We start from the raw sequence: 26,028 nt of genomic DNA on the forward strand, positions 1-26,028 counted from the left end.
TATTGCAGATTTTTCAGGTTGTTTCAGTCTGATGTGTTGCTGGTGTTCTTTCATTCTCTCTTCAATATTCCTTCCCGTTTCGCCTATGTCAGTGGCGTTAAATTCACATGTGATCCTATAGATGCCCGGTGTCTCTAATCCCAACGGATCTTTTGGGGTTGGTAGTAAACTCTTGATCTTCGGTGCGAGGCAGTGTACCGTCTTGATGTTGAATTTCTTCATCAGTCTTGCTAGTTGATTGGAGGTTTTTTCCCATATATGGAGTAACTCCAATACTTCCCTTGTCTGCCGTATTGTCTTCTTTTGTGGCGCAATTTCTGATACTGTATTTTCTCATGGTTCTCTTCATCTGCTTCGACGAATATCCGTTGAATTTAAATACCGTTTCCAGGTGACAGAGTTCTGTGCTTATAATATCTGCATCTGCTATTTGGTGTGCACTGTGTATTAGAGTATTTAACACACCCATCTTCTGCGCAGGATGATGAAAATTGGTACAGTTCGTGGCATAGAAATTGTTACAAAAATTCTAAGTCCAAATTAATAACAAACTCTTGTCCCGTTTTCTTACGCATCCAGAAATACATTTCTCAATCGATTAGTTGCTTCTAGTACGATCCAACTCCAACTCCTCCCCTAATCCACCTCTCATTGTCTAAAGCAGTGTGTGTGACGTTGTACACTATTTCCACTCAGAAAAAAAAAAAAAAAACAGGAATCAAGTTTACAATGTTATAGCACAAAAACAGTCCTTTTCATTCGTTTGTTCTGAAATATCTTTTAGAAGCCTAAATTAAAAAAAAAAAAAAAAAGTCTCACAATCTTCCCATAGCTTCATTAATACCTTTAGTTTCATTCTTTTCCTTCTTTAAAGAGTAAGATGCTCCCTAAGAAATCTATGGAAATTGCCAATAACGGCAGTAAGTTTTGTGCTTCCTAAAGTCTGTAATGTAGGTAGTACAGAGCTCGAGAATATCTACTGACAGAAATAAGTGTTGTTCAATGATTTATTTAATTTCTTTTCAGTAATTGCAAGCAAATGTTCCACGAGCGTCATTTGGGCAGGACAGGAGGCTGTAATTTCCCCTCCCTTGAGCTTCATAAATACATATTGTTTGATCAAATGTATAGTAATACACTAATAAAAAAGTGAAAAATTTTTGTCGGAGGATACCCCCCCTCCCCGAATAAAATCTAAAATGACACTGCTTTTAGCAACAAACCTATAGAGTTACGATAGCACATTGCTAGAGAGTTTACATTTGGTATCAAGAGTCGAAGGTTTCATCTCAAGCCATATGAGTTCCTGGGCGACAGAGAGAGAGAGAGAGAGAGAGAGAGATTGAAATATGGAGACAGAGAGGAATGATTTATATACACAGATTTAGACCGGGGAAAAAATGATCGGACAGCATTCGTATTATGACGAATTTGTGATTTTGTGAAACAGAATATGGGAAGGTTTCGAACTGCGAGGATCACATTAGGCAGTTGTCGAATTAAGGTGGAGAACACTTTTGAGAGCATCAGATAATTACGAATGGTGAGAAAGATTTTGAGAACTGAGGAATTAATAATTTAAAAAATCTGCAGCTTCCGAGACTGGTTTCGAACCGCGAACATTGTAGTTATCGATCCATGACTTTATCTATTCTGCTACGCAGAACTCTGTACTCATTCACATACGTTTCCTTTAGCTACGTTGAAAGCTAACTTAATGAAATATTCCAAAAGTTGACTTGGTGGATCCTCCGTTCTGATAGGATATAAACCTCTTGTAACTTAGTTACAATGTGCATAATGAACATCTTGTTCAGAACACTTTTTAGGGCAGTAAAATTTGTTACTATTGTGTTAATTAGGTGACATTTGATAGAACCATCTGATAAAGTAGTGCCAAACCCAGTGCGTCATTGTCTCTTAGGTGAATGCTTAATGTAAGTTATTCCTACATGTATGGTCCGAGCTTCGAATGAAGACCATTCTTATTGATTATTTTCTTTGAGCTATGCTCATACTGTGCATTCCACAAGTTCAATTTTGAAGGAATGTAGTCACAGCTACTTTAATTCGAAATTATTTTCAAATATGATATTTGTTATTACATGCGTTTCTTTAACTTGCGATGTTTCAAACTTGATATTAAATCTTACAACCTTAATGTTAACTCATTTCCCCACGGAATATCATCACGAATGTTTGCACAACGACGACAGTCAGGCGTTAATACAAAATTCAGTTCTTACTGTAATGCATGTATATATATTTAGAAAATATTGGTTTCAAATTCATAGATTTCTGGTTCGAAGAGATGAATAGTGGCTACCAGATGGCACTCCTCACTTGTTTGTAGCCTTGCACAAATGGAAAATTGTTTTAAAAGTATATTTTGCATTTAAGTATGATTGTAAAAAAAAGCTTGTCCTTCAACGTTATGTTTTAAAATTATTTTCTACTGTATTTCTTATTTATAACATATTTTCCATATATATTGTATTCTATGTTATACGTTTCTTATTTACATTTTACGTCTTACATTTGAAGAGGAGCTTATGACAATTCAGAGCAGTAGGGACGTACACAGAATGCAGGCCTTGGCAATACAGAGCTCCTGCCCCAAGAAATCACCACTTTTCTGTAAACTATATCTAATTTTAGAGATGATGATCGACATTTTAGTAAAACATGCCCTCAAAAAGCCTTGTCTACGCCCCTGCAAAGCAGTGAAAATTTTAGAGAGTGAGTAGTTAGTAATGTTTCCCCAGAAGTTATATCTCCGATAATTCTGAGCGTGATATCAGTATTTGTGCATTATCACTTTTCACCCGCAGTGTATTGAAACGCACTAAAAAGAAACTGTTCTGAAGTCTTCAGTGGTTCCCCCTATGACCTCATGCCAATAGGGTCAACTTTGGACATATCCACATCTGAAATATCACCTTTTATGTCAGTGATCCCGAAAACTATCCATTCGACACAAATATAGAATATTTTCGATTATTTTTGCCTGTCATTCTCCTATTGTCAACTCCATGCCAACCAAGGCTTAATTTGGACTTCGCAGCATCAACAGTGTCACTGTTCATCTTTGCACATGAATTCGACACTAATATCGTTCGTATTTGACGTCTTTTACATGTCATCTTCACCTCTTGGTAGGGATGGTTTCAGTGTCTCGCCCCCATAGCTATGGAGAAATTTCAATCAACGTAAGTAAATTATAAATTACCATTTGAAAAATAACTGTACAGGTGATCTTTTTCAGAGAGGAATTCGTTAACTACATTTTCGATATTAATGTACTGCCATTTTTTGCTTTCCATGCTGAAATTTGCCAAAGGGGTCAACTTGATCTGCACAATTATCCTATGAATATAGATTTTAGTGATTTAATTCACTGAATGCTCGCTTAGATGTTGCTCTCTTCACAGGAAAAGTGAGATACAGTTATAAAAGAAAAATGAAATGAAATAATTAAGTTTTACGTCCCATCATTATACCGATTACGCTAATGGAGACATTGATGCTGAGTAATGATTGATTGATTGAAAGGGTTTATATGGGCGCGTTGACATCGAGGTCTTTTGCACCCTTCTCTGACAGGAAAAATGAAGTACCCAAGAACAAAAAGGATAGTATCACAGATATAATAAAGTAAAAAAAAAAGTCTGGAGTACGTAAAAGGTGTTCGGTCATTTATGAATTAAAATGTCATAGCATTCAAGAAATGTGCAAACTCAATACACAAACACAAGGACGGGTTAGTACACAACAGCATGTTAATCTTCTCTGCCGGGGCAGCACGGCAATAGGTGCACACACGTGGGGCAGCCCATAATTAGTAATGAATATGACAGTGCAGTAAAGAAGATAAAAGCAAGGAAATGCTATGACAAGCATAAAACCACCATGAAAAAACACAAACGGTAGATAAAAGCAGAAATACATTAATTAAAAGAAATGTGAGAAATGCACTCACAGATCACGCAAGACGTGCAAAAGCTGCAAGTAGGTGAAAACTTTCTGGATCATCTGGACATCGTCTCCAAGCAAGGTAGACAGATCAGCTGGTAAGCCAAGGCGGGCTCGCTCAGGAGCAAGAGGAACACATTCCACAAGAAGGTGGCGGATGGTCAGGAATGCACCACACTGGGTGCAGGAAGGCGGGTTCTGACGACGTAACAGGTAGCCATGGGTCAGATGGCCGTGCCCGAGACGTAATCGTGCCAATCGTCGTTCTTCCAGTCTTGAAGGACGAGAACTCGTGGCCCAAACACCAAGTCGCGGCTTGACAGCATGCAATTTATTCTGAAGGTGCTCATCCCAGCTTGTCTGCCAGCGCTGAAGGAGAAGACGGTTGATTACAGGGCGAATATCAGAGCTGGGGAGCGGTGACGGACACTCAGGTCCTGTAAAGGCAGCTTCTTTGGCAACACGGTCAGCACGCTCGTTCCCTGGAATACCAGCATGGCCAGGCACCCAACAAAATTGGACATCGCAACCTGCAAGTCGTAAGGAATAGCAAGAGAGTAGAATTTGCTGAACTATAGGGTGCACAGTTGACACATCCGTGAGACTATGTAAAGCGCTGCTGGAGTCAGAGCACAGGAGAACATGTCGGAGATGGCGTCGACGAATATAATGCAGAGTCTCCAGAATAGCAACCAATTCAGCAGTGAACACAGTGGAAGTAGGATGGAGCTTCAAGCCAGCGCTATGATCATCCGTGACGAAGGCACAGCCAACAGAATCTTCATGCTTCGAACCATCCGTGTAGAAGACAGCGTAGGTACGGTACGCATCCAGAAAAGAGAAGAACTTCTGACAAAATTGTTGACTGCTGGTAACAGACTTCTTAAATTGCGTTAGATGAAAGCTGACAACTGGTGGAAGAACTGTCCATGGAGGAATGGGCAGGAAGCCCAATGGATAGATGGCAGGGACATCGAGTCCAAGATAAGCCCCAAGGTCTATAGCACGAATGCCAAAAAGCCGGGTAGCAGTAGGTCGTGCTTGATATCTGTCATAACGAGCACCAGCCTCAAGGGCAAAGGCCGAAGGATGGTCAGGTACGGCATGGATATGAATGTAATAGCGCAGGAGCAGGCAGTCCCGACGGTGGGAAAGAGATGGTTCATGAGCCTCGACATAGAGACTAGGAATAGGGCTAGTTCGGAAAGCTCCAAGCGCCAAACGAAGGCCAAGATGATGAACAGAATCCAGATGACCTAGGATGGAAGGTCGAGCAGAACCATATGCAACACAGCCATAATCCAATTGGGAGCGGATGAGGCTACGATATAGACGCAACATCACCACACGGTCAGCACCCCACGAAAGATGGGACACCAAACGTAGTAAGTTCATGGAGCGGAGACAGCAGTACTTCAGGTCTCGAACGTGAACAGCCCAGGTAAGTCGTCGGTCAAACTCCAAGTCCAGAAAACGAACATGATTCACATAGGACAATCGAGAACAGCCAAAGAACAGCTCAGGATCATAGGCACAGTGACGAAGGCGACAAAAATGTACGCAGTGTGTTTTGGTGAGAGAAAAGCTGAACCAGTAGTGGTAGACCATCGGTGAAGGCGGTTGAGCGCTAACTGCAACTGGCGAGTAACTGTACGGAGATCACGTGAGCGACAGTAGATAGTAAAGTCATCCACATAAATTAGCCCATGAACAGAAGGGGAAAGCTGCGACATCACACTGTTCACTGCAACAGCAAACAATGTGACACTCAACACACTACCCTGTGGAACGCCATTCTCTTGTGGAAACGGAGCAGAAAGAGTAGCTCCAAGCTTGACTCTAAAAGAACGTTGTTGGAGAAAATTCTGGATGAAGAGAGCCAAGTGGCCACGTAAGCCCCAGAGATGGAGGTGCCGCAAAATGCCATATCGCCAAGCGGTGTCAAAGGCCTTTTCAAGGTCAAAGAAGATGGCTATTAGATGTTCTTGATGACAAAATGCATCCTGAATAGCACTTTCAAGATGCGCCAAATGATCAGTAGTGGAACGGAAGCGCCGAAAGCCACACTGAAGATTGGAAATGAGGCCATGGTGTTCAAGAAACCAGACTAAGCGGGTATTGATCATCTTCTCCAAAAGTTTATACAGACAGCTAGTCAAGGCGATCGGGCGGTAGCTTCCACTGGACTTGGCAGGTTTAGCAGGCTTCAAAATAGGAATAATGTATGCTTCACGCCAGGCATCGGGGAAGGAGTCTTCAAGCCAGATGCGATTGTACAGGTCAAGATGTTGCTTGCCATCGTCAGACAGGTGCCTGAGCATAGCATAACAGATGCCATCAGGACCAGGTGCCGTGTCCTTCGTAGAATCCAAAACAGCAGCAAGTTCAGCGGTAGTAAAAGGCAGATTATAAGCTTCAGCGGTTGCAGAGCGGAACTGAAGTGGCGTACGTTCGGTGCGTTGTTTATAAGTGAGGAATCCAGCTGAGTAGTGAGTAGAACTGGATACATACGCAAAATCACGACCTAATGCAGCAGCAATTCTGTCCTGATCAGTGACCATTACACCATCGATAATAAGGGATGGAACCGCAACGGAGGAAACATGTCCCTGTAGACGACGAATTTGCGACCAGACCGCTGTCATGGAGCTGCCAGCAGTAAGAGAAGAAACATAAGGGTGCCAGCTATGACGCTTAGCTTGCTTAATCAGATAGCGGGCTCGAGCACGAAGAAGACGAAATTGAGCCAAATTATCAGCTGTAGGAGCACGATGATAAGTACGTAGTGCTCGACGTCGGGCCAGAATAGCGTCACGAATCTCCTCAGACCACCAGGGAACGGTGCGTTTACACCGGGACCCAGCATAGATAGGAATAGAGTCGTGTGCAGCTGCCAGGATACTCTGCTGAAAGGCCTCACAATGACCATCAACAGTAAAACGAGGTTCTAAAGTGAAATGAAAAGTGGCGGAAAAATGATCCCAGTCTGCTTGACGTAGATTATAGGCAGTGAACGGAGCAGAATGGATGAGCGGAAGACCATGCACAAGAAGAGGAAAGTGGTCACTGCCACAGAGCTCATCATGCACGCGCCAAGCAAGATGGGCACCAAGTTGAGGACTGCAAATGGAGAGGTCCAAATGAGAGTAGGTACCAGTAGCAGTAGTAAAATGTGTGGGACTGCCCTCATTGAGGAGCAATGAGTTTGTGTTGTCAAGGAAAGTGGCAATCTCTTAACCTCGCGGCTCAGTACGAGGAGAGCCCCACAGTGCATGGTAGGAGTTAAAGTTACCCACAAACAGAAATGGGGATGGAAGCTGTCGGGCAATCTGTTCAAGATCGACAGCAGTAAAGACGTCATGACGCGTAAGGTAGATACAACAAAAAGTAACAGGTTGTCTTAAGAAGACACGAACAGAGCTATAAGCTGGAAAACACTATTCACATGGATGAGAGCAGAATGGTAAGCATCAGAGACTCCGATTGCTACACCACCTGCTGCACGACCTGCAGTAAGCTGATCATGACGATATACAGTGTAACCAGAGAGAACTGAGTTGCTAGTAGAGGTAAAATGCGTTTCCTGAAGACAGAATATGGTAGGATGAAACAATGTCAATAACTGCTTAAATTCCTCGTAGTGAGTGGAATAGCCATTTAAATTCCATTGAAGAAGAGACATGTTCAACGAGCCCATAAGAGACTCGTCATCACTAGGTGGACTAGAAGACTGGGTGCGTGAAGATTTCTTCGATGCCTTGGTAGAAGAAGCTGTGGAGGAGGGAGAGGCAGCCTTGGAAGCTTGAGCCTGGAGCTGTTTTTTCCGTTCCTTCTTGGTGAGGGGTTTGGTAGGAGGCTGGCTGTTTGACTGCTTCAAAAACTGGGTTATGGAGTGATTAGGGGCAGACGAGATAGAGCCAGCTGCCGGAGCGGCAGGAGGCTGAGAAGCAGGAATTGGCTTAACCATTCGTGGAGGCGAATGATCATTCAATGGAAGCTTAGGCTGTGAAGCGGATGATGATCGGTGCTTCGTGTGGGATAGTCCTGGGTTCACAGAAGAAGCAGTGGTACGGGACGCCTTGGAAGAGACTGGCGCACTGGGAACCTCAACGTCAGTCTGGGTAGCAGAATTGACTGTCTGAGTACCTTGTGATCTGCTGGTCTTTAGAAGGGAAGAGAAACTGGTGCCGAAGGTAACTTTTGGCTGTAGCCTTCGTTTAGCCTCAGCTGCGGAGATCTTCTCGATTACCATCAGTTCACGGATCATCATCTTAGCCATAAAATTAGGACAGTCACGTGACCAAGCTGGGTGGCCACCTTTACAATTAGCGCACTTCGATGGGGCCGGACCATGAGCTGCGGAACTACAATTGCCACAGATGGCAGAGGCATGACAAGAAGGGGCTGAGTGGCCAAAATGTTAGCAGTTAAAGCACCGTAAGGGTAGTGGTATGTACGGGCGGACCTTCAAACGGTGGTAAGCAACGTTCAAATGCGTTGGAAGGTCAGGTAGAGCGAAAGTAATGATATAGGAATCCGTGGGCTGTACTGTACCATTTCTCATCGTAGTAATTCGATGGACGTCTGTCACATGATTATCCGTAAGTTCGGCACATATTTCCGCCTCTGGCAACTCTCTCAAATCGAAGCATGTGATGACTCCTTTGCTAGTATTTAACTGCCGATGAGGCTCAACCAGAATAGGAACAGGTCCTAACTGAGTACTAGCTAAAAGTAATTGAGATTGTTTTTCTGATGTCGTTTGAACAAGTAGCGTCCCATTTCGTAATTTACGAATATGTCCAGGAGGAAACGTTCCTGTGGCTATATGATGAAGCTGACGATGAACTATAAAGGGTGACAATTTACTTAAGGCTCCAACTGTGTCAGTTGATCTGTCTTTGATAATTAAATATCTTGGTGCAAGACCAAGCTTTTCCTCTCTCTCTCTATCCTGGGTGGGTGGTTGATGCGAAGCCATAACTGAAGAAAGCCCAAAATCCTCTCAGCTTCCCCGTCGTGGTTCGAAGCGGCCAACGAGGCTGGCAGGTCCTACCTGCATGACCCTTGTCAGCAAGCTAAGCTGTGACACCAAGTCAAAATGACAAGGAGGCAGAGCCACTTGCACCGCCGACTGATGGGTACTTTTAAGAGGACCCACGTCCCACCGTGTAAGGGGAGGGACCAATGGTTCATTGGAGATTCCTGCACCGCAGACTCCCAGCATTCCCTTTCAGGGCATCTCCTTCCGGTCCTGCTGGGTGCGCATGCGCTGCACTCCTCCGTCCCACGGCCCCGGGTCCAGCGTCATCCAAGAAAATCCAAAAGCAAAACCAGTCCATAGCAAGGTTGTCTTCTAGAAAGAGCACTCCATATCCGAGGCTTATATTTTAACGACGCTCGATCGCAGGTTTTAAATGCCGGGTGATCGGCCCGGCACAACCCCCAACCTGGAGGACCAGTGGCTGATTGCAGTTCCGAAGAACTGGGCGATGGGGGCGCCACATCCCGACGCCGAAATGCTGAGTAATGAATGAAATCGTGGAATGGAGAAGTGGAAGGAAACGGGAGAAACTCGAGAAAACTCATGCACACGGTGTTTGTTCATAATAAAGTTCATTCGGTGCGAGCGGAGATCGAACCAAGGACCCCATGCACCATAGCTAAAGATATAAAAGAATAGGCGTCTAAACAAATACGGAACACTATTATCAATGAGAGCTATATAAGATTTGATCTTTGGTTATTTCATTCTAAGTTAAAATTTCAATCAATCTTGTTCTTCATTACTGTTCGAAAACTTAAAGTTGTTGCTGCAAAGACGTGATAAATCTTTTCAGTAGACTTCACAGTTTATACCTCCTTCACAACATCTGTTTCATCTACGGCTAAAGTAGTTGCATTTTAGACATCGAGGAAAAAGTGTGAAGTTATATAAAAACCTCCAAAGTGGAATTACGAATCACCAGTTAATGGTGACTGCTTTGAAAGCAAGTGCAAAGTATGAGAATTAAATTTGTCATATCTGTAGTTTCGTGTGGAGAAGAAACAAACTTGTGAACCAAAGGTTTAAGAACAACTCAAGTTATTAATATAAATTTTGCCAAAGATTATTCACTTATATCATCATAAAAGAAATACGAAAGACGTTCTGAAACGAAAAAATATAACATACAACTTTGCACGCGGAGGCAAAGAAACCTAACGTAACAAGACTAAAGACGAATCGCTTATGGCGTAGTGATCGTGGTTGAGTGGTCAAGGCGCTCCACTAGTAATCTGGAGGTTCGTGGTTCGAATCCGCGTCGGACATTTTTCCTATTTTAGGATCTTTTAAGGCGATTGATCGACGATGACACACGTTTATAATATTCAGATATTGGAATACGCCGATGTTACAATACTTGAACTATCAAATCTTCAGATTAATAATAATTATTATTATTATCTCGTAGAAGATTAAAAGCTAAGAGCTAATTATCGCTCCGGTCATACCGTTATAAGCAGAAACGTGGCATTTGGCAAGAATATTTCGGTTTTGTTTAATGTTGTCCACGAGAAGAGAACTTTCTCATCTTGTTTCTAAAACAAACAAAATAACATGAGAATTAACATTTTACATTCGAGACGGGACTGAAATTATCATATCGTTTTGGAGATGAGAATCGTGACAAGACGAAAAGTATCGTAAACATTTCTCGTCTTGTTACGATTCTCGAAATAGTGTATGTCCATTCTTTAAGTAACACAATTGCTCTGTAGACTGAATGTTATAGGCTTTTTGTTACTTTGTATTTTACAGCTCATTGAATTATGGTCTGTGTAGCTAATTTTTTAAGCAAAGCTTTTATAATTACCTCTGCATAGCCTAAAAATTACTGTATTATATGCCTTACTGTTGAGTGATATTCAATTATTTCTATTACAGTTATTTTTCTTAAAACGTACAGTAGAACACTTTCTAGATGAGACGTTAGTGGAAAGCTTCTGTTTAAAATGTGGGTAGTTGCAGAGGTGTATCTTGAAGGTACGGAACCCCTTCTCCGAAAGCCCTACGTTTAAGTAAGTTTTTTTTCAAATTTTAGGGCAGCTTTAAAACTTTTAATGCCATTATTATTATTATTATTATTATTATTACTGAAGAGTTATTAATTTAATGGTTCACCCTGTTTAGTGTTGTAAAAAAACGGTTTCTTTTTGTGAAGTTTTTTCAATAATAAACATCGTTCTTTTTCGTGTTTTTTTTTCAAATGTCTGTTTTTTTTTCTGGCAACTATTATTTATTGATTTATGTTGAAGATTATTGAAATAATCAATAGAACTTGAGTCAAAGCCCTCGTAACTTACAAATCGTTTGTTTCCTTCTACCTATAAGAGCAAAATTGTGTGATTATTCCTTTCGGACCCAGGTCATTTTTGGCGTTTTCCTACATTGTCCGTTAGTGACTCAAAAATCGTTTACCCGATTGATATGGTTAAGACCTTGCTTTTTTAGAAAGGAATGTGGCTAGTTTTTGGTGTAAGTTACATTGCAGTGTTGCCAGCGGGTGGGAAATTACTAAGGGAAATGTAGGGGTGAAAATTTACAAAAAAAAAATCCCAAACGAATTTCAAGATTTTTTTGGTAACTAGCACCACTGTTGCCATATGGGCCCAAGTCACCTAAAAAAAATTCATTGGTGCGTTGATAAGCTACAGTGAAAACTTGAAGTCGCTGGCTTCCATTCAAACAGAGAAAGAAAAAATTCTGTGTTTCCATACACATGAAATTTTGACACTTTTTACGCTTCAGAAGCAAAAATCAATAGATATGCTGGGGCTACAGCTTCTCTAATTATCATATTGAAACTTTTTACGGTGCGTTCTGCAGGATAAAGAGAAGGCTTTCAGGTAGTGGTACATTTGTTCCAACGTAGCGAGCAACAGGGAAATAATAGAGGGGAAAAGGAAAATTAACCGAATTTTTCACCTAAAATCGGGAATTAATTGTTTTGGCTGGAAACACTGCTATCAAACAGACGTAAACTATCTGAAAGTAAACCTTGGTACCCCAAGAATATATTCTACAAGTATCATGGCGATAACTAACAAAGTAAGCATGAAATTTAAAAAAAAAATATCGCATTCTATCCCAGAAATTCACCATTTTCTTACCATTTACAGAACATGGTTTATTATAAGGCTCAACTGTATTTCCCCTAATTCTATCGAAACTTTTTATGGTGCGCTGTGTAAGCTTAGAACGAGGCTTTCAGACAGTGGTACGTTTGTTCGAATGTAGCCAACAAGAGGGAAATAATAGAGACAAAAAGGGTATTTTTCCAAAATTTCCCCCCAAAATCGGAAATTAAAATTTTCTGTAGCTGGCAACAGTGTTAGCAGACACATAAACTATTTTAAAATAAGCTTTGGTATCCCTATAATATATCCTACAAGTATTGTGACGATCTCTAATAAAGAAAGCAGGTCATTAAAAATATTTCATTCTACCTATAAAAAAAATCACAGTTATCTTTCCACTTAGAGAACAAGCTCTTCTGTAAACCTCAACTGTACTTCCCCTAATTATCCTATTGTAACTTTCTATAGTGCGTTGTGAAGGGTAAAGACAAGACTTTAAGATACTGGTACGTTTGTTCCGATGTAGCCAACAAGAGGGATATAATAGACAAAACACATAATTTTCCCAAAATTTTCTCCTAAAATCTGGAATTAAAATTTTCCGTAGCTGGCAACACTGCTACCAAACAGCCGAAAACTATCTTAAAATAAACACTGGTACATTACTAATATATCCTACAAGTATCATGGCGATATTTAAGAAACAAAAATTCTAATTACCAAAAATATATTTCGATAAACAGAAAAGTAGGGGAAAACCAAGAGCTATAACCTAAATCCGAATTTTTCGTGCGTCCCTAATTACCCCACTGTAACGATATGTACCCTAGTTTGTTCAAAAAGGACAAATGTTCGACTGGCGTAAAATGACTTGCACTCGGACTTATAGGGACGGATTTATAACAAAAATTTCGAATTTTTTGCCCAAATTTAAGGAATTTTAATTTCCGTAGTTGGCAACACTGCGCGCAGGCCCGTCCAATTGATGCCAAGATTGCCAACAATTAGGTATCCATCCGACGCTGACAAGTCTTAAGGAGGTCTCTCTACAACGAATGAAGCTACAGGGGAAAAGTAATAAAGAAAATTCGAAAATTCTCGAATTTTTGACGGGTGAAATCTGAGAAGGAAATTCGACACACAGAAGAAAAATAAACTAAAATGATAAACTATGGTCCAACCATATTTGGCAAAAAAAAAAAAAAAAAAAAAAAATATCCCGATGTCTTAATTAGTGTTCATACAGGAGCGGATTAAAAAAGTGACACACCCGTATGTGTCACTTTGGCCACCTGGGTCCGAAAGGGTTATTGTACATTTGATTACTTTTAATACTAGTAACTCGTGTTGTTGTAGTAATTATAGTCTTGACTAATAATAATACCGTTGTTGTAAACAATCACTTTATAAGGAAAATGTTCTCTCCTTTTTACATCTTAGTTCCAATACTGTTGCTGAGAAATGCAGGGTGTTTCAAAATGAATATCGGGGATTTAAGTCTTCGTAGTACTTATTACATTTTACATACAATTATAAACAATTCATCAAATAAAAGAACATCTCAATTAGTTTTTACTTCAAGTGTTCGATGTGACCTTCATTCGTCACACGGTACACATTGAGTCGATAGGTGAGAAAGGCCCATAAACTTTCGCCATATGGCACAAAACATCCAGTTCACACAGACGGTTGCACTGTAACTACACATTCAGTCTTTGCAAAATTAAAACACCATAAGCTTTCTGTTTTCTAGTCTCCATCTTTGCTACTTGCTCTTTCTAACGGCAGACAGAGGAAACAATGCATGGCATGCGTGTGTACAAAACTTTTTGGGTTGCTCTTTCATTTGACAATACTTATAACTGTAAGTTAATTGTAATAGATACTACAAAGTTTCAAAACTCTAATATACATTTTGAAACACCCTGCATTACTTCAAATTATGACATCCTATATTCACGTCTTGTATGTACACTCACCTCCAAAATTATTGTCGCATGTCTATAAATATGTTGTAGGAATGTAATTTGATAACGAATCCGCCTGGTATTTCTTATAATGTTAGTATGTGTATAATCGGCAAAAATATATATGTGGCAAATTTCATATCAAAACAGCAGTAAATAAGAACAATAAAATGAAAATAAAACTTTCTTGTCCATTTAGCAACATTTTCTTTTACTCTTTCTCATTTTCGTATTTATAATTCTTTTCCTTTGAAATTTACCATAAATATACATTTTCCGATTATACACATAGCATCAGTATTAAAAGTACCCTGCAAAATCATTATCAAATTATATTCTTACAAGAAGACAGTTATAGATATGCGACAATTATTTTGGACATGAGTATACATATCATCACGGCCGGCCCTAGGCAATTTGTCGCCCGTGCAATGACGTAATTTGCCGCCTCCCTCTTTCTCCAAAAAGAACAAATCTTAAAAGTCACGATTTTAAGTATGCTACTCCAGCATGAACAACGAAAGGGAGGGAAACTACACTCGCACTCAGAAAGGCTTAAATACTTACTACAAATACAATTCTGTTGTGTCTGTTTCTTTCTTTAAATATTAATCTATTACGTTACTGAGCAAATACATTTGAAAGATGGTAATCCTTTTTATAGAGTTCAATATCGAGTTTCAATCTCAATATATCAGTTTGCAATTATAGTGCAACTAGCTCTTTTACCTTTATTTCTTGATTTTCCTTCTACATCTGTTATTTTTTTTTAAAAAAAAAAAGTGTTTTCACCTTCAATGATAACGATCTTATTAGACAAGAGAAGCTTTCATATCAGAACTCTGATAACTAGCCAAAGGGGAGAGGCGTTCGAGAATTGAGTTCTTGTATTTGACAACAGCACTGACCATATGACTTAAACTAATGCGACCTAAACAAAATATATGAATGTAGTATTCAAATAGGTCAGCTTAGTAAATTTAATTACCATGATCATGAAATCTGTTTCCAACAAGAAATATTTATTTTAAATAAAATACTTCTGATAGATATTGCAGCCCCGTGCAAATGCGCGTGTTGCACATATGGTAGAGCCGGCAATGCGTATCATTTATCTAGTAGACAAATTATTTATATATGATATTCAGAAAAATATTAGTAGGCAAATTAGTGTTAGTTTTTACCTTTAAATAAGTTATTTGCATTTTATACTGTTCGTGATATTATTTTCGTACTTATTAAAGGCCTATTTTCACGAAAAAAAAAAAAATGTTTATTTATACCTTTATTTCTTGGTTGATATTGGTGAAACACTACAGAAACCCGGATTATTAGTAGGTACGCTACTCATATAAATTGTAAAATACTTGTACCGTATCAGTATCTAGTATTTAATTTATGTTGCATTTTATGGTAAGTACACCTACATAAAAATACTTAAGACTTGAATGACGTAAGATGCATTACAAATGACTATTTGAAAGAAAAACGAAATTTAGAAAAAAAACGAGGCAATGTTTTTTCCTAAAAAAACGCACATTTCTGAAAAAATACGAACGGTTTTTTTTTTTTCTATTTACAACACTAACCCTGTTCCACCCAGTTCCCGCCTAGTGGGCATTGTGCTGAAAAAAACACTGTGTGTGTAGTTTTCTCCGGATTCCGCTTCCTCCCAGTTTCTTTATTTCAATATTTATTTCATTCTCATTATCGACTTCTGTAGCTTAGCCGGCATAACCATTACTTAAAAACACATTTTTGTATGGCTCTTCTGAGTTCAGTATCCCTACTTTCTACATGAAATTCGCCTATGTAAAGAACAGCACAACGTATTTTTATCAGGAGTCCTTCGTGAGTGAGTCGGCAATCACTAGAGACCGGATGTTAGGCAAAATGCCTATTCTTTAATATTAAAGATATGATCAAAAATAACGTTTTAAAGTTTATATGGGGGATTATAGTTTCGATTTAAGCTAATTTTATTTTGCCTATTTCGACCTTTACTGCCTAAATAATTGCTTTATTGCCTAATATTGCCTATTCTATGTATTTTCTTCAAAATAAGCCTTCATTGGGAAAATACATAATTTACGTAACATAATACACACATATTTACTTATATTATGTGTTTGTAAACACAAGCTCGTGGTACGTTACAATATATATACAGGATGAACTTCAAAAATGTTCACATACTTCGGGAGGTGATTCGTGACATGAAAAGAAGATAAAAGTCCTCTTGAATGTCACAAATCATCTCCTGAAGTATGTGCGCACCTTTATGTCCCGTTTCAATTGTCAGGATTCGATTCCGATTCCAATTTGGTACCCTTGTCACTCGAATACGACGCAGAATTCGACAACATGCAACAGCACTTTTTGTCTTCTTTTCATGTCACGAATCACCTCCCGAAGTGTGTGCACATCTTTCTGATTCACCCAGTATGTGTAATGCATAACATGCCTCGTTTTTGTATATACAGTAAAAGAAAATATTATTTAACAAACAAGTATGTTTCTATATTCTTTGAACATTATCTATGACTTGAATCTATTTTTTAATGGTATTAAGTATTTATCTTCATTATTTCGAGTTACATTTTAGTGCCTATTTTACTGCCTATTTTTTAAATTTTAAGTGCCTATTTGCCTGCCTATTTTCCAGGTTTTTAGTGCCTAAACATCCGGTCTCTAGCAATCACATTTGTGTAATGTCCGTGTCCAAATGGACAATTTCTCTTGGATATAAGCCGAGAAGCGGTTTGGATTCCGCTTTAAGCTTATGTGACCCCTTTCAGCATAACCTTGTTGTTGCATAATAACACCAAGGCGAAACAAACTCATTTCTGTTCATATCTAATATAAATACATAGAGTAAATTATTTAAACAAAAAAAAAAAAAAACTGGTTTAAACCCAAAAAAAAAAACCGGGTTTAAACAAAAAAAACTTTTTTTTTTTTTTAAATAAAAGCCATGGTTTTTGCCAACCCTGCCACTCCATCACTTTGTTCATAGAAATCGCTGTGGTAACTGACGTATGTAGACTTTAGTGTGTGTTTGAAGAGATGTACTATATCCTTGTTGAAGTGAGATTCAAGGAGTTTAATAGAATCTTCTAATGGTACACTAGTGAAGAGAGAAACCACACCAAAGCTGACGAGTATGTCTTCTGCGTTCGTCTTGATGCTGTGTAGTAACTGTACGAAATGGCTGGAGTTTCTGATATGGTGTGGACAATCTCCTGTTAGTGGCTGTAGCAGTGTTGTTAATTTATTGGCCAGGTTGTACGTGGGGCCTCTTATGATGTTAACTGTCGGTCATAATGGAGCTCCTTTCTTGTGATCTTCGGAAGGCCATAAATCCTTGGTGGTATTGAACCGGAAGCTTTAAATTTCTTCTTTTCTTCTTCATTCAGACTGGAGATTTGTATCATTCTGGAGGTTTTCTTTCCGATGGTCCTGGTTGGATCTCTGCTAACTTTCCTGTATGCTGGATCTTCCAGCAGGCTGGTCAATTTTGACTGGTAGTCTTCCCTGTTGAGAATGACGGTTATAGCAGGCTCTTTACGCCAGCTACTTTACTGCATTACTGCTTCTCAAAGAAAGAAAAAAATCATTTTTATGAATCCTAAATAATTTAGTTATTTCAATAGTTACAATTATTACATCCCAAACAAATATGCTATTATTTATTGCTACTATTACTGTTATACGCAACGGTTATCGATTTTAGAAAGAAAACAGAAAATTATTTACCTGTGAATCCACGAACTTGTGGTAATGGCATTCTGATAAGCAGCCACATAAATATAGTATTCTTAAAATTTTGTTTAGTCATCCCATGAATACTATCTTATTCAAATGTTCTTTTTTATATACCAATGAAAGGTATTCTGAATATTAGTAAAACATTTATTTTTTTTTCGTTAACAGCAAAACAAAAATCAAATAATCAATAGAAGAAGAAATACACTGTTCAAGACTATTGTCATTAATTTCAAGAGGAAGATTATAATTTGGACAATAAACAATTATCATTACATTCCAATTATTGTTATTCTCTGATGCCAACTATCTATGAATACAGCGTAAATGATAAGGAAACGTTCTGTAAGTGATAATACTCTATCAACAATGAAATCTCTATGGAAATATTTTCAATATTATCCTCTAGTTTTGTTTGGAACGAGCGTAGTATTTTAAAATTTATCCGCTGGGTGGCAGAGTGATTAGTTCCAAGATGGCTGCCTGTGGTGCAGAGAGAGCATTTTGCGTTTTACAGTTACACGTTTGTCGGTCTGTTAGTGTTCAACGTGAGTTCCACACAAAATTTCATAAAGATCCGCCATCAAAGAACTACATACGTAAGTGGTATGACAAATTCAACAAAACGGGGTGCATTTGTAAAGAAACCGCCCGGTAAGCCTTCCACTTCTGAGGCAGATGTCGAAAGGGTTCGAAACAGTTTTCAACGCAGCCCATAAAAGTCAACAAGGAGAGTTAGCAAAGAGCTTCAAATGCCTCAAACAACTGTTTGGCGTGTAGTGCGTAAATATTTAAAGATGTATCCGTATCGAGTGCAGTTGTTACAACACTTAACACCTAATGATCACACGTGTCGCAAGAGTTTTTGTGAGTCATTTCAAGAGTTGTGCAGTGTTCATGATTTTTTTTTTTGACAAACTTTGTTTCACTGATGAGGCCACGTTCCATGTGACAGGAAGAGTGAATAAACAAAATGTTTGCATTTGGGGAACTGAGAAGCTTCGCCAAATCTGTGAAATTGTGCGTGATTCAGCGAAGACGAATGTGTTTTGTGCAATTTCATCTTCAAAAGTTTATGGACCGTACTTCTTTGACGAAGGAACTGTGACTGGACCAGGGTTTGCTCAAGTAGGCCCAGCCCGACCCACCTGAAAAAACCCACTTTAAAACCCACCTGGGTTTTTGACCTATTTGTTAGTATATTATTGATACAACTACGGTGATCACATTGTAAGTGATTTTTATCAGATTTTACACTTTCCTTGGACGAATTAGAGTCGTTTCACGTTGAGGTATACAACAACATTCAACATAAGACCTTTGTAAAGTTCTGAATGCACTAAATGAATAAATAAATAAATAAATAAATAAATTTTAAAAAAACTTACTTTAGCTTGAGATAGTTATAGAACAAATTAATGTATGGATTATGCTTATAGCCTATTTGAAATAAAATAAGCAATTTTGTACTTTAGAAAATATTTTCCGTGAATAGTATTCTCGTCGACTTGGAGACACCGAGGGACATTATCACTCATACGTTTGGCGGGTTTGTCATATGTGCCGGTACTAATAGTACATATGTAAATACATTAGTAAAACTATTAGTATTATTTCTTACCTTTGATGTAAAACACAAGGTTCTTCAACTAAAATTTGGTTTTCTAACAATAACAGTTTAATTCAGTCATTTGTTGCTACTCCCCAAATAAGCATTCTGTAGAATCAACACCAGCAATAATAGCGTAAAAATTCTTGTCAAGTTTAAGAAGCTTAATGCTCGGGGTTCCGAAGACTATGTTACGGTTACTATTTCAAGTGCTGAGTTCAAATTTCCGTACTAGTGGAAGTTCTGATGTACACGCCGTGAAAGAAATGCTCGGGAAATTCCCGAATTAAACGCAGAAGGATCGGAAATGAATACTTCAACAATAAAACTATTTATTTTACGCTTAAGCCTGCCATACGTCAAGTAAAAAACGGGAAGGTCCCGTTTTGGGGACCGAGTGTCCCGCGACCCCTTAACTTTAGTCCGGACAGGGAAATATCCCGTATTTTAACTCCGTTCCATTTCTGATATCAATATCAGATTATTCGAAAAGTGAAAAACAAAAAATTCTGACATTGGCTGGGAGTCCTGTAATTAGTGAATGAACAGTACGTTGTTGCATGTAACAGTTTCGAGGAAGTTATACCACCACCCTGTCCGACTTGATAGCGAGCGAAATTTGCAATGCTACTTTTTCCATTGCACTTGATGGAAACTCGGATAATCTCCGGATTAAAAAAAAAAAAAAAATAGCTTTGAGTGTTTCTACATTTATAAACACAGGGGGAGATGACTAACCTTTTCTTCAGCAACACGTTAGATAAGTTAACGAGAATTATAATCTTTTTCAGAGGCTAGGGACACAGATTTGTGCTTTGGTCCAGATCTTAGAAAAATGTAACTCTGGTCCTGATAATTACACACGACACAAGGAGAAAAATCAGCTTTTCATCAGATTAAACTTACGAACGTAATTTTGGCAGATACAGCCATGTAAATAAATATTGCTAAACGCGCGAAAAATATTGAAAGTAGATTGTACCACTGATTTAAAGAATTTGCATATTGTTTTCCTGTAAAGAATTTTTATAGCACATCTTAAAGTTTTTAGGCATCTTCAGTCTATACAATTAATTACAGGGTAATTACAGGGAGAAAAGCAGTTGCTGCTTAGTGAACTTTCGCCTATTATATTATTGAAAAAAAATATAAAATGAAATCTTTTAGTTTTAGTCTCACGGTTATGCCTGCTATGCTCAAGGTGACGGTTATGATGAGAAATGAATTAAATGGCGGAATGAAGAAAGTGGGAGGAAACGTGAGAATCTCGAGAAAACCCACGCACAAGGTGTTTGTCCACCACAAAGCTCACTTGGCGCGAGCTGGGATCGAACTAAGAGCCCATGCACTAGAGGTGAACGCTGTACCACTGAGCCACCGCTGCCTATTATACTTTTGTTCATAACCAGGCTACAGTTCATTGCATTGTGTTGGAAATTTGAGGAAGGGGGTAGGGATCTGAGGTGTGCCGTATTCTCATGGAGAAAATATGGCAGGTTTATTTACGCTGGAAGATGTTAATTTCATATAAGACATTTTAAAACATTTATTTATTTCATACAACATGAATTGTATCTTTGTTTTAAATTAATATACCCCTTTTATTATTCATATTTGGCGAGGCTTCAGGCGTCAGTCAGGCTTCTGGATGACTTGATCTACATTTGTTCGTTTGCCTACCGAGCTCCTTCATGGCTATGCGGTTAGTGTACGCGTCTTCGGCTTGGGACCCGGGTTTGCTTCCCGGAGGGAGCTCACGTGGTTCGGATTCCACGGTAATCAGTAGGTCCCGTCTCATATAGCCTCACTGCTGAAAGGGACGTTAAACACAAAATCAACTCAACTCGTTTGTCTGCCTCTACCACACACACTACAGGGTACAACTTTTTGCCTTTTAAGTTAAAATTTTCAGAATACAAGCACGAGACACTGTAAATTTCCTGTATAGATTTTGGCGGCATACCAACAGCAAGTATCCACGCTACGAAGTGCAATTTTCAGACATTTAAGTTGAAATTTTGACGGTGGAAGCACGATATATGCTAAATTTGCTGTATAGATTTTCTCGGCGATCGAATGTAAAATTTCAAAATGGGGGCCATTTTTTTCAAAACAGCAGTAAGTAGAAATTTTTTGCAAGTTGTGACAATGACAATCTTGAAATATAAATCACATATTAACACTTTTACCCCAAAGACATTGAAACATTTCGAAAAAAAAAACCAATTAAACCCGAAAATACCCATATGGGCCCAGGTGGGTTGGGCTTTTTCAAAAAAGCCAGGGCATTTTCAAACCCTGGACTGGACAAACATTTCTACAAATGCTTACTACGTGACCACAGCTCGAACAAGACATTGCAAACTTAATCTATCAATTGGATGGAGCTCCATGTCACTTTCATCACAACGTCAAAAATTTTCTCAACAACAGGCTGCCATACCGCTGGATTGGGCGATCAGGTAAAAATGATCATCAGCTTCTACGTTGACCAGCAAGATCACCGGACTCACCCCCCTGCGATTTTTTCTGTCGGGACATCTAAAATACATTGTCTACAAACCCCCTCTCCCCAAGATGTGAATGAACTGAAAGAGCGCATCACTGCTGCAGTGCAAACTGTTGATGCAAACATGTTGAAACGGGTCTGAGCGGAATTGGAATACCGAATAGATGTATGCAGGGTAACAAAAGGGGCCTACATAGAACATTTGTGATATACTATTTTCATTTCTTTATCACAAAAACTTGGCGAGTTTTAGCATTTAACTGTAAGATTTGAAGCTATTTGGATGATTAATAAAAAAGTTATAAGGAGTTGTAATCGTTCACATAATTTTGAATCACGTTGTACTTGTTAATATAATTGTCAAGAGTCATTTCAGAAGGACAAAAAGATAAACAGTTGCACAAGTGAAACCATTATACAAAATTACATACGGATAATTTCAACATACTGCAGAGTATAGAAGAACTAATTTAGTCCAAGTTAGTTCACTACGACTTTTATTATACCAAGTTAAAGAAATACAAGGACTTAATTTGCGTATCAGTAACAAAAGTGACTAAAGATACGAATTATTTGAGTCCACTTTGGCTCTGACTCATTCATACATACACCAAAGATACTTGTGATTTCAATATATGCCTCTCGTGGAGTTTGTATGACTCCACCCCCACCCACCCAAAAAAGTACGGAATTTCGATGTATTTTATCAACAGTAAATATTATTAAAACGAAACAATATTTAGAATTTTTCTTTGATTGCAATTGCATAACAATAATAAACTATATGAAAAAAAAAAGTTACTTTATAGTATAATCTCTTTTTTGAGTAATGAATGGGGAATTTAGGCATGATATAATACGAATAATATACGGGAGTGAAACGTGATGATCCACAAATGTGTGTTCATCAAGATTTTACGAACACTTACACTTTTACGAACGTTTTTCGTTTTCTGGTTTAAACTTTAAAAAATAAATAAATAAGAGTAAACGACGGAAATGAAATAAGATAAATTCTAGAAGGTAATAGTAATATAACATCAAAAACAGGTGAATGTGGGTTTTATCAGGGTTATGTTAAGCAGAAGGGGTCCAGAAGCACTTAAAAAACAAAATTTACAGGAGAAATGGATGATATAAGTACTTCACTGGACTTAACATAACGTAACCAAATCTAACCTAACATTAGTAAACATAAGATAATTCTATAATATTCTGGAAAATTGTGCTGGACCCCTACACTAACATAATGTAACCAACTAACCTAACCTATACTAACCTAATGTGAACAGAAATTACTGAAATTGTAACATTTTTTAGAAACAATTGCTGGACCCCTTCTGCTAAACATTACTCTTTGGATATAGTATACATGAAGCTGCATCAGTTCCCGAAGGAGCAGGACGCTCATACTTTTAGGGATTATTCATTGAGTATGTACGAACTTACAAAGGGGGTAACAAAGCGACTTTTATTTACTTATCGACTGAGGTTATAGTTAAGGAGACGTACTTCCCATTTAGGGAAGGACGAGAAACGCCATACTTTCAGGAATTATTCATTGACTATCTAGGATGTTAAAAAGTAGGTAATAGACCGAGTTCTTGCCCTTGTACTTAGGGTGTTTAGGTAGTGCAACAGTAAGATGTATCCTCGTGCACGGAGATGAGAAGTAGCTGTTCTTAACTATTACCTCGGCTGATACGAAAATAAAAAAGAACGTACCTGTGCTTTATATCTGCATGTGTAGTGCCCTTGTACTTTATTTATGACTGTGTGTGTGTGGGGGGGGATTTAACGCATGTCTTGTGCACATGGATACTTTTTAGTTCTTACTATTGCACTACGTAGAAGATTTATGGTATTTCATGTAGAAGTGGTAATAGAACACAGAAGAAACGCAGATCAGGAGGTTCTCATGTATAGGCCTACTATTACCTAGTCTTTTATCAGGAAGACATCTGGAAAAGGTTATCCATCCAAAGAAAAACTTGCGCGAAAGAATCTGCTCATAACACCGGACAATTGTCATCAAACATCAGTTTTCCTACGGTAGTTGCTTTTAAAACTTCTAGTCATTAGTCTATAGTGAAATGGAGATTTCTAGTGTTCGAAACGAACTCTCCATTTGTATATTCCTAGCCATCATTTATTCGGGCTACATAAAACTCCAGTATTACGAAAAAAAATAATAATAATACTCCTTTCGTGCAACCATACTTCGTAAAAACTTGAGACACCAAAGTAAGATATTTAAAGAAATTAGATACAAAAATTACAATCATTACCAATGGCATCTGACTACTAGACATGTACGCAAAACTGGACACAAAGGTATTGATGTAAACACTTTTTGCACTATATTTCAATTGTTCCTACGAAGAAAACATAGTGGATATATCAAATAATACACCATGCACGTCCAAACTGAACTTACGTTGTGCTGGTCTCCGTCCGGATCCACGTCGAGGGCTCTGTAATGAGAAAGTTAATTCATCTCTTCTGCTTGCTTCATTTTCAGCTTGTAACCTTTCTTGCAGATTTTGTATCCTATTTTCTAACGATGCGTTAGACATATTTCCCTAATGCTATTCTCCGTTTCTGTTTTACGGCAACTATTCTCCCATCTGTCGATAAATCTTCGAACTTTTGGGTAAACAGAGTAAAATCTAAGTTGCCCTTCTTTCTCTTCTTAAACATTTAAGCATCTAAAGGGTAAGAAACCATTTCCAGGACCATCAATTAAAGATTTGCGTCAACGAAACGCAAAATTAATAATTTACTTTGCAATAAACCGCATGACAGTTTTAATGGACCTTATGCAGAAGCAAAATGAAGCTTTATTAGTGTCACACTAACGAGTTTGATTAACATGTTTCTTGCAGTAGTCAGACCTTTAGTGTAATGGTAATCAGACGTCAAATTGACTCTGCATAAGGCGGAAAACTTTTTTCCTTTCCGTCGCAGTGCGCAGAATATTGAGCAGGGTTCTAAACACTCATCAACAAGCTGCAATTTGTAATAAGGAAAGTTACTACTAACCCGGCTACTAATTTCCGTTTTCGCTTGCTCAACATTATTATGTGAGAAATTATTGAACTTTGATAAATAAAGGGACCAACATGACTAACTAACTAACCCACGTTCATCTGCATATGGACACCAGGATTCGAAAACTTCCCGAATATAGCCAAGACAGATGGAAATGGCCCTTCAGTAGTTCCAGATAAAGCATACAGTAAATTAATATGAATATCCGTATATTAATATGTAGAATTATAAAAAGTAGTTAATGAATATAAACGTGCACAAATAAGAGTATACATATATCGGGTCATTCCGTACAAGAACTCGCAAAATTATGGGTAAAGCAACGCAAAACATATAATGCACAAATTCATTTCAACTGCTATATTCATTTTAGACGATCAAAGAAAGCTTGAACAAGACCATTCGATACATCAAATTTGCACGTTCAAAGGAGTATTGTTCAAGACACTTCAACGAGAGTCTCGAATGAACTTGAAATAACCAGGATCATAGAAGTATTAAATATGTTTTATATACTTGTTGATAGGTGGTGCTCCAAAACAAGTGACTGAAACAGGACTAGCTCGGGAGAGTAATGCTCCCGGAAGTAGAAACGAGAAACACAGTTCTGATTGGTTGGCGTTATCCACTTCTTGCCACGTTGCATTAAAATAGCAGAAATCAAATGCTTGCTGCTGTCAGCCTTGGTGGCCAAGTGGCCTAGCGCTATATGCTAGTAATAAAAGTCTCTTTTGGCGTGAATTCAAACCCGGCCTCAGGAATTTTTTTTAACATTTTTACATTTTTATAACAATTATTAAGTTAAAATAATATGAAAATAATACTTTAAAAAGTGATTTATTTACTTTTGTGCAGATAAGTAGTTGTAGTACTTATGCCATTGCACTCCATGATATAGGGCTCGTTTTGTTCCCCTTGTACTTCATGATATAAATTTTGTGACCAACTTAAAACAACTGACTAGGATAGCGCGTAAAACAGCTGGCTAGAGTAGCGCGGAAAAACGTACTTCCGGGAGTATTACTCTGCCGAGC

General features: G+C 38.4%; 1 protein-coding gene across 4 annotated transcripts in view; it reads right to left on the reverse strand.

The window, feature by feature from the left end:
• hep (hemipterous) overlaps positions 1 to 24,775 on the reverse strand; it is a 239,173-nt gene extending 214,398 nt beyond the window's left edge. Inside the window, exon 1 of one of the 4 annotated variants that reach the window (XM_081765643.1) lies at positions 24,381 to 24,775. In XM_081765643.1, coding sequence (XP_081621769.1) covers positions 24,381 to 24,519 — 139 coding nt within the window. In that variant the 5' untranslated portion in view covers positions 24,520 to 24,775. The other 3 variants (XM_081765642.1, XM_081765645.1, XM_081765644.1) reach the window with 3 other exon arrangements.
• Positions 24,776 to 26,028: the final 1,253 nt, after the last annotated feature.

This window comes from Thermobia domestica, chromosome 7 (genome assembly GCF_964235325.1).
Source record: "Thermobia domestica chromosome 7, izTheDome1.hap1.1, whole genome shotgun sequence".
Lineage (NCBI taxonomy): Eukaryota > Metazoa > Arthropoda > Insecta > Zygentoma > Lepismatidae > Thermobia > Thermobia domestica.